The sequence below is a fragment of the Pituophis catenifer genome, unplaced genomic scaffold (assembly GCF_029215685.1).
Source record: "Pituophis catenifer annectens isolate HBS135680 unplaced genomic scaffold, rPitCat1.0.hap2 SCAF_3, whole genome shotgun sequence".
NCBI classification, from domain to species: domain Eukaryota; kingdom Metazoa; phylum Chordata; class Lepidosauria; order Squamata; family Colubridae; genus Pituophis; species Pituophis catenifer.
Window position 1 is genome coordinate 110,998,273 of NW_027256883.1, and position 14,763 is coordinate 111,013,035.

Below are 14,763 nucleotides of genomic sequence, written 5' to 3' on the forward strand. Positions count from 1 at the left end.
ATGACAGTAGTAAAACAGATTGTGACTGCACCCAATTTTACAACTTTGTTCATGGTGGTCATTAAGCAAACAGTGCAGTTGTTAAGCAAACCCAAAGTTCTCTATGGGCCAGTTTTTGCTAGAAACTGGAAGTAAACAGTTTGTAAATCACAGTCATGTGACTGCAGAGTTCTGCAAACAACTGTAAATGTGAACTAGTTACTGATCATCCAAAATGCATTCATTTGACAAAGGGCACCCCCTTTGTCAAATGAATGCATTTTGGATGATCAGTAACTAGTTCACATTTACAGTTGTTTGCAGAACTCTGCAGTCACATGACTGTGATTTACAGGTACATCAGAACTTTAAATGATCGCTAAGCAACCAGTTGTAAGTCAAGAACTACTTGTATATGACATTAAGAGCGATGTCCAACTTTGTTATAGGGAAGCAGTGCAAAGTAAAAGTTATGTTTTCTGCACTAAGCAGAAAAAAATGACTGGACCACATGATTTAATCCTAAATCTCATACAGCAGATAAAACAGCAAATATTGTCTAGAGTCCCTGTGTACCAGGAATGAGAGAAGGAGGGATGAATCCTCAGGATTCAGGATACTTAGGATAGGAATAACTGCAAATAATAAGGAAAACTGCAAAGAGTGTAATATGGACATAGAAAAAAGAGCAGGACTAAGGTAGGTGGAAAGAAAAAAACAGGAACTGTGGGAGGAAACCGGGGGGGGGGCAAGCAGGCACATGGAAGGAGGAAGCATAAACAGCAACCAGATGGAGTATGTACACGGAAAGAGACAGAAGAAGATGGAGATATGGAGGTGGAAGGATGCTCTAGTTGTTTTCAAAACAAGAGGCATTTACCTCCTTTTTGATTCCTTGGAGAGGGCAATTGGATTTGTCTAGGAAATAACCTGATATATGGAATCTTCATTTATAACTGCACTGAAGCATTGTTGCTTTTGCAATTCTAGTTGTTTTCTAAATGCAACATTTTTATTTTATTTACATATTATCATATCAATACAATAATAAATGTCCATGGTTAATTTTAAGTTAATACAATAATACGATCCTGATAATGTCACAATTCACCCCAAAGTCCTCTGGAATAACTTATAATACTTTTACCAGACTCTGGAAAGCTATCAACAATGAAGTCTATCTTGCTTTTAAGGGACGACCATTCCAGAGGATTGAGTCCAACACAGAGAAACAATGTATAAGTAGTTCTCATTTAGCAACAACAGTTGGGACAGCAATTTGGTCATTGAGCTAGGCAGTGAATAAGTGAAATCATGACTGTGCTTGTGATCTTGCTTCAGTTTCCCTTTGCTTTATATACCTGTGAAGGTCATAAATTTGACAATGAAAGTGACTTTTCCATCAGTATTATAACTGCAAACAATCCTAAAGAAGGCCAAAGCTAAATGAGGATTATCTGTATCTGGGTTTCACACCCACACACGCACACATTCCAGAACAGTGATACTATTAAACATTTCTTCTCCTAGGAGAGATGTGTGAAAGGGTCTGAATCCATTTGGAGGAGTCCTGAAAATACAGCGGTGCCAAGCCAAATTGGGTTTTATAGATTAAAACAAGCACTTTGAATTCCATGCAGAAACCTACTGGCATCCAATGCAAGTCCTGCAGAATTAGTGACAGATGGGTGTACTGCCAACTGCCTGACAACACACAGGATGCTACTTTCTGGCATGATCTTCAGAGGCAGTGCAGTCATGAGAGAGGGGGGGGAGGGGGGAGAGAGAGGGGGGGCTATATTATAAATATGATTATGAAATTCATTAATCACCTTGGGTTCCCATTATGGAAAGAAGTCTATATAAGAATGCTATTGCCCCTTTCATTCACAAAAATATACAGAAGGAGAGTGTGATGATGAATGCTTTCCCTCTGTTAATGGCCACATAATGTTTCAACGTTACAGATTGGCAACATGTATGAAGCAGTAAAAATAGCCTGACAAAAACATACATTTCAATACCTTTTCACATTATTATAAAACAACCTGGGAAGTAATAGAAGGATACATGTAAACCTTAGGTTGATAGATGGCCATTATGCAAAGCTATTCTACTACTGATTTAATATCTTTCTTCTTTAGTCCTTCCTTCTTCCAGAGTGGGAAGGAACACATACAGTATAGTTCCTCAACTCTTTAAGCGAATATATCTTGTCCTAGCATTATGCAGCTGTAATGTATCACAAAAATATACCATTACCACAAACAAACAAACAAACAAACAAACAAACAAACAAACAAACAAACCATTCATAATTCCAGCACCCCAATTTTATTTCTCTGAATGTTTAGGAGGCAGGAAACATATAAACAGTTTGAAAACCAAAGAAGAAACAGTTGCTTGTTTATCCCTCATACGTCTTTGCTTGACTGGGTGGCATAGGCCCCTGCTATGAGTTACCATGGCAACGGTGCCAGGCTTGCTGAACACAGGCTGTTTTAAATGCACCAAACGCCTGATTTTGCAACCTTCCTGTGGTTGCAACTGAGCCATGGACATAAGCTTCTCTGTGGCAGCCTAGATACCTACTTACATGTAGAAATGAAACAATGGGACCAAGCAAAGGACTGAGTTTACTGGAGCTTTGCACCATACCTATTCTGCACAGGCCACTGCTGGCACCATCTGCTCTGTGCATGTTTACCATGCACGTTTCAGAGCTTTCATCCCTCTTCCCTCCCAATCAGATAGGCCTATTTCAAAGATCTCAAAAGAATTAGTAACAAATACATACTAACTATGGGGGGACGGGGTGTCAAATAAATACAGTCATTTACACATCTGATTAACTTAACTCTGAAGGCATTGTCTTTCAGTTCATTTCAGATCATTTATTACCTTTAAAATAAATCTGCATATATGAACAGCAGGTAGAGAAATACAGTTTAGGGAATGCCTCAATACAGTGAAATACATTTTCCTTTGGGAAAATGTATTATAATGATTAAGTTAAGATTAAGCTGGTGTGCAATGTATTGATTTAGTATGCATATTTTATTTTAAATGAATGCTACTTTCAGCTTTTTGAAACAGAAAGATATAAACTGTACAGTACTGTAATTCTGAATTAAAAGAAGTGTAAATTTCAGACATTGCTCAAAAGGATATATAAAACCGATGAAAAGGACAACCCAAATATTCTTCTTGAAACTATTTTCTTACTGATAATTTATAGCTCCTTCTAGCACTACGTATATAGTTATCACTGATAGAAGCCCAGTTTCATTTCCATTACATCAGCACGTCTTGAATTGTAAACTACTGTAAATAACCAACTTCTCTGTTTGTCTTTTGAGAACCAATATAGTATAATGATTCAAATGTTAGCCTAGAAGCAGAATAGTCTGCTTAACTTTTGAGCCATAGAAACTCAGTGGGTGAATCTAGGTTACTCAACTTACATCAGAAGACGACCACTTAAGAGGATGCAAGCAGTATTGTGTATTGCCATTTAAGCTCCTGAATAAAATTTGAAATACAAATATAATAAGTAAATAAACCCCTATCAAGGAAATGGCCTATATCTTAATATTTGAATGCAGCAGCAGCCAAGATGAGTCACACTTGATTTAAGAAAGGAAGATAACATTTAAGCATTTCTTCTCAAAGTAATGATTAATTCATTGAATTAATCATTCCTAATTAATAGAATTACTATTCTTGGAAATAAGAAGCTGAACCACTTATAGGACTTGTAGTAGTAGTAAGCATCACTTCCTGAGGATCAGGATCACTCTAGTGGATGTTGTATTAATTTCAGCACAATACAGTACATTGTTGTATTAGTTTTCTAATGTAGAGGTAAGCTACTCATGATACCTTTTAAAAAGATTAAATATAGGAATATTTAATAGCAAGTCAGGTATACTCCAAATGAATAAGAAGCAATGGATGATGCAGTGAGAACTTGGTATTTTGTGTCCAATCATTTATACTAATGTGCACTAGACTCATGATGCATTTGGCACAAATCTTGATTTATCTTCCAGAAACCAAGAGGAGAAGGCAAAAATACTAATAATGTCAGTTATACTTTAGCTATAAGCACATTAAGAAGTATATCTAAAATCATGAGAAAATCAGATCTATTATTTTCAAGGATGAGATATCAAAACTTAATGGCCAGAAGAACATTTTTATACCATCTTTTTTCAGCTATGTAAATTACTGTTCTGGGATCTTTGGTTTTTTTGCTAAACGTGCCTGCAGATCTCTAGACAGACAGTTTTTTTGCCGGCTGAGAAGCAGCTGTAGATTGGATATTCAGTTAAAGAGCCATTGTTAATTCATTTACTATCCGTAATCTCAGCGGTTATTTTTTCCATCTCTTTTCAAAAACACTGCTTCATTTATTCACTAAACTAAGCTACACTGAGAGGGTAAAAGGGTGGTGGCTCATATGATTTAAAACTCCTTCCTAAAAAAAAAAAAACAATTGACATATTAAGCCTTTAAATAAAGAAGATGCCTGTCAAATAGGTAGAGCACTTTTCCATGGTGTAGTAATTTTCTATATTCAGAGAATTCTTTCATGTGAAAAATCACTCAGTCATAGAATCTGCAGTGCTAGAGACTATTTCAGTAAGAACCTGGCATGGATAAATAGGTAACAGAAAAATATTAAATGAACATAATAAGTATGCCATGTGAATTTCAAGTAGCAGGAATATATCTAAATTGATAGCATTTTGATAGAAGAACTGTAAAGCAGGGAGGCAGTGTACATGGTTGAGCTCATTGAAAAAATAAAATTCTATCCTACAGATCTTTATATAATTTTCATGCAAAAGGCAAGTCTCATGTAGACAGTACTGAAATTTTGATGGACAGCTAAGTCTTGAAGGCTGAAGATGAGCTGCATGTCAATTACTGAATTGCTAGTAATTGTTTGCAGAATGGGAGAATTAAATTATTGACCATCTGAGTGGGAAGAATGCATGGATATCATAAAAAAATAATGTAAGAACCAGTGGAATTTAATAAACTTTTCAAGCTCCACAAAATGCAATTATTTATTTAGGTATGCAATATATTTTGATGATAAAATACACACTTATACAGTTACCCTATTGGGCATTACATTTTGATGCCACTCAAACAACGAGTCAATCTAGCATGGTGCAGGGTTAGCTTTTAATATGGGAATTCTAAGCTCATATCCATTGTGACTTTGAGGGAAAAGGTCCTTTCTCTTATTTACAGCCTCAAAGTTGATGTAAGGTTAAAATGCTGCTCTGTCCTCCTCGAAGGAAACAGAGGATAAGTTAATAGAATAATATCTTGTCACCAGGGAATTTTTATTCCCCTATTATTATTATTGCCTCGGCTGCTCCATTTTATTTTTAGCATGCACACATCTCAGCATCACATGTAGTTTGATTGTTAGATAGCAAATGGGTATGTACATAACTGAATGGCAACTTTATCCTTTAAAAAGGAAATAATCAATTCTATAAATTAATAGAGTGGCATAGTTTCAAACTTTTACTAGATTGCAAAAAAACACACACATAATATTATTATTTGTTTGAATATTGTTCTATTACTTATAGACCAGAGGCCAACCTCTGGTCCATGGACCAGCACCGGGCCACGGCATGCCAGCAATTGGGCTGCACAAACAAATGAAGCCCCGTCCATGGGATGCAGGCAGCACACAAAACCATGCCCCCTCTGGTCCATGGAAAAGCCTTTTTCCATGGAACCAGTCCCTGGTGCTCAAAAGGTTGGGAGCCTACTGCTATAGACCATTCTCTCTAGCAGAGTGAAAAGATTTTTAAAAATCTGACTTTCTGCTACTTATCCCAATAATCTAAAGCAGAAGATTCTAAAACAGAACACTTCTTTTTCTTCAGTACAGTGGTAAAAAATAGCATTTGCAAGAAGATTGCAATTAGCTTCCAGATTTGTCATGAAGATTGGTGCCTTGCCTCACCATTATGTGCCATGTGAAATAACATTTAGAATCTATTTTCCAAAACATAACAAACACAACATCAATAATACAATATAAGTTCTTTATGATACCCTATCAGTGAATCCCACAGAAAAATTATGGGAAAGAAATCTGGAACAATTTATTTTGAATGCACTGCAAAAATCATTGATAGTTTTCAGCTCCCTATTTTCAAAGAACCATTCCTGTATAAAACATATGTCATTTACCTGATGGGCTAAGTAATCAGATATTAAATGAAAGTAAGGTTGCCCAGGAGAATTTCTATGGAAATGTTTTTCAGCTGTGTAGGATGTCAAGTAATAATTAAGGATACACATCACAAATTTTATGTATCAAGTTTCATTACACTGGCTCATTGTTGACATGATATAAGAAGATACTCAACATAGATTATAAAAGTAAAATACACAGGATACACAATATATTTGTTTTGTTCATCTTTGAATCTATTCTTTTGTAAGAAAAGGCAGAGAGAAAATTGTCCTACTGTCAGAATACTTGAGATTCCCTTCCCCCCCCCTCCCTTTTGGTTTTAATTTACCATCTCTTCTATGTCCTAAAGTGTGGCAAAGGACATGATTTGGTTGATGTAATAGTTCCTTTTAACCCAGCCTTCACCACTTCTCCATATTTGGCACCATCATACACCCAAATAAGTGAACCAAGAAAAGGGAAAAACATACCCATGGATGCCACACAACTGCATAAAATATTCTGAATACAGGAAGCTTCTTTCAATCCAGCAGCATTTAAAGAGATTTCTCTTCCAAGGCTAATTTTAAACAAGCGGGTTGAAAAGGACACTGTTCCTTTGGGACTACAATATAACAAAGGACAACCATGTCAAGTCTTCCCTTTTTTTACATTTCCTATGTAATACCACCTTTTACTTTTTTTGCTGACCTGAGGGTAAAGGAGGGGGGGGTTGACAAGTAAAAAATGGATAGTCTGTAGAATTGGGATGGAAATACACACCACAGAACAGGAAGAATAAAAACCTTTCAGACCCCTAGATATTCCTGGATAAAATTCCCAGCAGTACACTCAACATAGCTCATACTCAAACTTGGATGAAGAAATTGGAGGAAATAATGGACATGGAGTCTTTCTTTTCTATTAATCTCAAGAACCCTTCTCTAAATTTCTAGGGAAGCCAAAAACCCAAAAGGCAAAAAAAAAAAAAAATCCCAAACCTAAACTCTGAAGCTTAATAAATTTGTTCACATCTGATCAATTTGCTCACTAGGATCCATACCTACTGCAAGAAAGAAATTATTTCCAAAAAGATACAATCTAGAATCAGGACACATACATGTTGCTACAACACAAAGAAAATAAAACTTAAGGGACACCTACTTGGCTATTTTTCTGGGGTGGAACCTTCACTCTGGAACTCTTTTACCAAAATATATTTACTTGGTACCAAATCTGTTTCATTGGCATAAATAAAAGCCTTTTTATTTTAAAAATCTTATGTTTAACTTAAATCTTAAATCTTAAAATTTAAATCTATGTTTAACATTTTGTCATCACATTTTAATTATCTTAAAGATTCTGTACTGAGAGTGAGCCACTCTTGGAATGAACAATGAGTGTGAATACTAAATGCTTCATTAAATCAATACATAATATAATAATAATTGAGTATCAAAAGTTAGCTCAGGATCATTCTTCAGCCCTAACTTTATGCCAGCTACTATGGAAGACAATGAGCCACAACTATCCCTCTAGGTGAGTATGTGCTGCCTCTATGCTTGGCTGATATAATCATCATTTTAATAACAATATGTGGTTTTTCCTGCCTTCACTTTTGCCAAAAAGAAGCCAGTATAGTTTCAATTGTGGATTGAATTCATACTCATTTATCCTACCTCTTTCACTGAGGTTTATCCTCAAAGCAATTCAGCTAGGAACACTGAGGGGATGCTTTGATTTGTATCTTTCTACTGAAACTTAGATTGGATTTAATTACCCAAATGGGCCCAATTCCACATGGGTCCATTACTGACCACTACTTGACCTGTTGAGTAAGATCATGGTCCTTAATCAGAATTTCCTAGCAAGCCAACAAATGTCAAGTGATGGGCTTAATTCAACCCCAATTCTTGTTTAAACAACCTTATGACAATTCCTCCTCTTCTGGAATATAAGCAATTCTTCATGTTTAATCTAGCATAAAGCCATGATTCATAAACATGCTTCTTTGACTCTTGATCCATAACTTAAAGGATAAATTTTATCAGAATATACCAGCTTTGATCAATCATTGGTCATTTCTTAAGGGAAGTGCCTATACTTTAAAACAAAATGCAGGAACCGCATGTCATTGGATTGTCATTATCCAACAGCATCCCCTCCCAAGAAGACATCAAGACAATGTCCCACTAATGAACAAAAAGTTAAACTGATATAGCAAAAGCTTAATAACAGCAAAGATCCCGAACATGGAAATATACTGAAATTTTGATTATTCCCATTCATTTCACATCCTACAGTGTTCAGACTGCTTGGATAAACTTAATTCTATCTGCTAACTTAGTGAGAAAATGGAGATAGTGGCTGTATTCATATGAGGTGGCTACCCATAGATCATCCATTTCTGGGTTTTACATGACACAGCGATCCAGAATGTAATCACACTTGACATAAAATAGAACAAGGCCAAGTGGACTGGAGTAGTTTATGCTTGAGTGGGGCACGCAAGCAGCCTCAGATGACTCCTTGTCATCCTCTTCGGAGCCCCTTCTGATGAGCAAGCAGCAACAGTGACATTGCTGCTCCAGGTCCTCACCCGCACAGCTCCACCTGCTGTGCGCAGGGAGGCAGGAATCCTGCTCAGGGCAATCTCCCTCGCAGCTTCCTATCATTCGGTTCAACAAGCGAATAATAAAGGTGATCGCCAGGAGCAGCAGCATCTCTCCACTTGCTCACCCCTTCTTTCTCTAGGCAACGCGCAGGAAGGCTGGGCCTAGCGTGGCCTCTCCCAAATGCTCTCCACTCCAGGCAGCGGGTGTTCTGGAGTCCAGACCGCCCGCTCGAGTCTTCAAACGACCCACCTGCGTGCGCTGCCCCCACCTACCGGCTTCCTCTTTCACTCCGCCGTCGCGCAACTAGAGCAAGGGCAAGGAGTGTGCCGTCTGCCCAGAAGACCAAGCTACGGAGCCAGTTTCTATCAACTGCAGCCAGCGCTGCTTCCCTTTCTCTCCCCGTTTCCTTGGGTTGGGGAGGGCGGGCCCCGGAGGGCCTCTCGGCCAGGAGACGGCCTGCCCTCATTGGCACAAAAGGCCTCGGGGGGCAAAGAATCAACCTGGTTGCCAACTTGGAGTGGCCATAGCTTGGGATCTCGGAGCGTCGGAATCCAGCGAAGAAACGGAAGAGTTTGGGGACTGGGCCTGTGATTAAGGGAAGGGGCAACTAGGCCGGAGGGAGGGGTGAAGGGGGGGACTCACCCAGCACGAAGTAGGGCAGCTCGGTGTTCTCCAAGTCATCGACCACCACCATCTCGCCGGGAAAATCATTGCGGACCGAGAAGAGCAGCTTGGGCTCAGAGGCCGAGGGGCTGTGCATGATGCTTAGGTCGTTCTCCCTCAAGAAGGGCAACGCTGACACGGTGATGCTCTTCAGTTTGCACTCCATCTCCTTGGAAGGGTCCCCGCCTGCTTCAGCCGGCCCGGCAGCCGCGGGCCCGGAGGCAGCGGCGGCGGCGGCGGCGGCTGCATTGGCGGCGGCGGCCGTGAGGCTGCAGCAGCAAGAAAGCCAGATGCAAACGCCAGCTAAAGCCATCTTGCGCCTGATCCGCCTCGCCTTGCAGGCACAGAGGAGCCGGCCGAGGGGGCGGGGAAGAAGATCCCTGGTCCAGAAAGGGGCTTGCAGTTGCAATGCAATCAGGAAAGGGGCGGATTGTGGGAGGCTCTTTGTCTCCAAGGCGCTGCAACCGAGCGAAGGCAGGCGGAGGAGAAGATCAGGCGAGCGGGTTTGTCTTCGAGTTGGCTGCCTTCCTCCTCCTTTGCATCTTCTCCCCAGCTCACTCACGCACACAGGCGGCTAGTCACCACCTGGATTATACAACGCTGGGTGGGGAGGGTAGATGCAGCTATATTTTGCCATGCAAAATTGTTTTCAAGCCTTTCCCAGGGCCCTGGCAATTGAGAGATGCACCTGATAGGTACCATGCCAGACACAACTTCCATTTAGTTCAACCCCTTTTTCTCATTGGCAAACTAGATGTTTCTGAGAATTACACAAGTCAAATGTAAACCAAACCATATGCCAACACTTGATAGAATACCCTGCTCTTCGATTTAGCTATTGTGGTGATTAACTGCTGCAGGGCCTATCCATCCCTTTTAACATCACAAACCCCAAAGTAAAGGAACCAAAACCATTTCCATTCTGGCACCAAGAAAACTAAAAAGACTGTCCATAAAATCACCAGGAAGTGAACTGAACTTGAAGGAAACTTTTATCATTTTTTTTCTTTAACTGAATGAAGCTGTTTGTTTTTATTTATCTTTTGTAAATCAACAGAGTGGCAATGTGGCTTTCCTTAAATGTTCCCTCTAGAACTGAGCAGGACGGGGCAAATGGGAAATCAAACAAGAAATCTCAGGATATAGGCTGAACTAGGTTTTTAATCACCTTGAGATTAAAGACAATTACAGTGACAGTGACAATCACTCATGTATTGCTACCAGGAAGATTGCACATGGTTGTGCTTATATGGCTCCCAGTTTCACAGCATTTACTTAATTCTGCTTCACTGATCTTAGGGGACAGTGCTGCATTTCCTTTTATGTGGAATAAAAAGACTTAACATTTAAAGCCTTGCGGAAAATTGGATTTTGTGAATCAAATGACTTGTTGCTATGGATCCTTCCATATACTGATTCATTAGCAAAAATCTCTGCATGTGATCTGCTTGAGATCATTCTAGTGAACAGTGGAGTGAGTGTTAGCTGGCTTTGTTTTTTTAGTATTTTCTTGTCCATAACCCACTTACCAACCTTATTGCGAGTTTCCAGCAACTTCCCCAATTATAAAACTATTCGAATAAAAACAATGCTCACTTGTATTGCATTTACCATTGGGGCTGTTATACTCTGTAAACATTGGAGTATTTGAATTGATGGAATCCAGAGAAATTTACATAGATATTCCCATTGATTTTTACCTCATGACTGCATGAATAAACCATTGCTTCAAGCTGAAGCTCCTAAATTGCTAAACAACATACTTCTATCACAGACAATGTATATTTTAAGACAATGTTTAAGAACTTTTAAACCTGTGAAGTAGACTTTTTCAAGAATCTCTATTAAAAAATCTTGACTTGTAGGCAATTATTTCCAAGTTCTACTTCTCCCTAATTTGCCAAAATTTTAAGCAAAATGACTCAGTTTTTCCATTGTCACTCACCCATGGCATAAAACATACTTTCTCAGTACAAATTCTAACATCTATACTAGAAAGCTATTTTACAAAGTTCTTGCTGCATACTGAGTGATATTTGGAACCATATCTCTAGTGTAAAAATCAGCACTATATTCATGGACAGAGAATACAGAATGTGAAAGAATATTAGAAGGAACAAAGATTGCATAGTTTTGCAAATGAATAACTATATTTGGCTCATTATTGCTATGAGCACTTATAAAACCACCAAGAGATCAATATCAGTTCATTAAAGGCAGCGGACAATTTCCCATTTCAAATCAAGACTGACCGTGATTTTCTCAAGAAATTGGAAAATGCAGTACCTTTATATAGACAGACTGCTATAAAATGAATATTTTTAGGGAAGGGATACTTAATATATACAATTAATGAAAATTATTCTCTTGATACAGCACATTAGGGTTTTCAGCCTAATCTGAAAATCACATCTGGGACATTTTTCTGACATTCTAAATTACTTCTAATAATTGTACTGCATTCAAACATTGTGAGCTTTTTTAATTGTTCGTCTGAGAATTTGATTGTTAAAAAAACTATGATTGGTTTGAATGTTGTTGAAATTTCATGAAAGATTTGTTTATTTTTTTTATTGATTTCCACAGATTCATACTAAGAATTCCAATGGCAAATCACTGAATCAAATCTAACTGACTTCAACAGTTTAACACTGGTTCAAGCATCTGCTTCTCTCTCATTTCTCAGTGTTGGAGTATTTAACTTTGTCGTAAAAATACCCCAATAAAAACCCAAAGAGGAAATCACAAGCAATAAATCTTACTTTAAGATCAGAGGTTTATTTTCATGAGCCATTTGGAATATGAATAGCCAGCATAGCAGTACAATTCCACAACAAAACTTACATTATTAAACCATTGCAGTGGGGTCCAATGACACATAACAAGTCCTTCATGGACTGCCATCAGGCAAAGGACACCATTCTCATCTCAAGCCACATTTCTTATACCTTCTTTTTTACTGACATACACATTCCATAGTTTCACATTCCCTGTTCTTTCTTACATTCTTACTGACCATCACTCTCTTCAAACACCCGTGTACATCTCAAACCTCTTATCCATTGGCTACTTTCAGTTCCCTATTTCTCACAGTTTCAACGTTCTCATTCCAAATATATCTCAAAACCACGTATTTTGCAGAAAATGCAGCACACAAGTCAGCATATTAGAAATATGTCTGGTACATTTTGCAATTATGTTAGCTTAAAACTTTGGTTCAGTGAGGCCTACAAGCCCACTTCTAGGCCTTATTACCTGCAACTTTCCAATGGATATATTTCTCTTCTCACAAGTTGAATAAGATACTGTCAATTTTATAGAAGAAAATTGAATATGCATATATTCAATATATATACACACATACACATACACATACACACACACATACATACATATATTATACATATATGTATAATATGTACATGTATATATGTATATTTCTAGGAATATGATCCTTCTTGGTATAAAGGATTATAAAGAAAATATTCAAACTTTTCCAGACATAGCAGTTACAATGAGCTGTGTCAACAAAATGTGCCATCTTGGCAAATGCTCAGATTATGAGAAAATAAGTACTTAAATATCATGACTTTTATTCATCAGTTTCAGTCTTATTAAAATCACATCATTGTATGAGCATGGTGTGCCCAGAAATGTGTATGTCCAGCAATTGCTTTGATAGTAGCCATATATCTCTGTTTTTATTAAGGCTTTGGAATGTAATTTGCAATCATCTTTTGCTCATTTTTCATGCCTTCCTAATTGACCAATAACATGTGGATTCAATTATTTATAGTAATAGTAGTATTTTTATTGCAGTCACTAACCAGCATTTTATACAATGTTGTGAAAGGGTTATTGAGTTCAAATTAAGATACATAAACATTTACTAAATAATTGATGGAAATAAAATGGCTCAAACTAAAATAAACAGTAAATAGGTGTCTAAAAGTAGAATACTAAAATATTTTAAATGATTTGAATAATAAAATAGCTTTGTAAATAAAATACTGAAATACTAAAAATGCCAAATTATGAAACTTAACAGTGAAGATGTAGATTCAGTCCATAAAATTGGATAAGAAGCAGAAGGATGCTTTGTAAATCCATATAGTCCTAAAAGGAGAAAAATGGTTTCCTTTATAAGGCTCTGGCAACTGAAATAAATTTTGTGACTTCACTAGAGATGTTAAGATCTCAGTCAGACAGTAAAAAAAAAAAAAACCACTTGAAATCGAATGGATTGTAAAGTACTATGTGCATATGCCTGTGAGCCATATAATGTGGGAGATGGATTTGGCATGGAATACCACCCCAAGATATCCGAAGGATAAAATGTGGTCTATATATTTATTTTTGTCTACAGTGTTGTTTGCAGAATCTTAGTTCTTTTGGGGGGACCAACATGCCCCCCCATAATTTTGTTCTATAATATTTTGTTATAAGCCTTTTCTTTCTATAGTATTTCTCCAGAGTCTATACTAGTTACTGTACAGAACATAAGTGAACGTAATGCTTCCAGTTTTTAAAGAAGGTATTCCATTATGTATAGTTTACTTTTTCTAAGCAAAGCATCTTGGATGTGTATAAATTTGCTACCAAATATGAAATAAATTTTCTGTCATTGAAATTTATGTACACTTTGATGTAGCTAAAATTTGTTTTAATTACATTTTTCCCCATTCCGAAGAGTTTCCCACCCCCCCTCCCTGCTAGTAGGCAAAGACATATTTTATTTTATTTTCACGCTGCCAAGTTAATTCTGCAGATTAGCATGCAGGAAATAATATATATCATGTAAACATCATCTTGAAGCAATTTTCTCTTACATCCATTTCCCTTTCATAGATATAGCATTAAATATTGGCTGGATTGCTATACTACATGAAGACGAGGCTTTTTTGAAACACTGGGGCATTCACACAAAATGATATGACTTAACTTATGATTTATAAACTGCAGTGGCTGGATACATACAACATGACCCAGTTTGGTCTAGTGCAGGGGTCTGCAACCTTAAACATTCAAAGAGCCATTTGGACCCATTTCCCACAGAAAAGAAAACTCCGGGAGCCACAAAACCCTTCCCGTGCCTGACTATTTCTTGAGCAGCCACAAAACTAGCATATGTAGTTGAATTAAACATTCTGTTTTTTTCTGAAACTTTTCTTTTCTTGGATTTATCCATGGTTGGCCTACTGGAGGTTGAAAAGCTGAATAAATCGTGTGCCAGTGGGTGTAGCACATTGGTGGCTGTGGCACATATTTTGAGTGACAGGGAGCAGAGGGGTG

At 37.7% G+C, this 14,763-nt stretch overlaps 1 protein-coding gene across 1 annotated transcript in view; it reads right to left on the reverse strand.

The window, feature by feature from the left end:
- ASTN1 (astrotactin 1) overlaps positions 1 to 9,784 on the reverse strand; it is a 220,058-nt gene extending 210,274 nt beyond the window's left edge. Inside the window, 1 exon segment of the mRNA XM_070939234.1 lies at positions 9,451 to 9,784. Within this exon segment, the coding sequence (XP_070795335.1) occupies positions 9,451 to 9,784 (334 nt within the window).
- Positions 9,785 to 14,763: the final 4,979 nt, after the last annotated feature.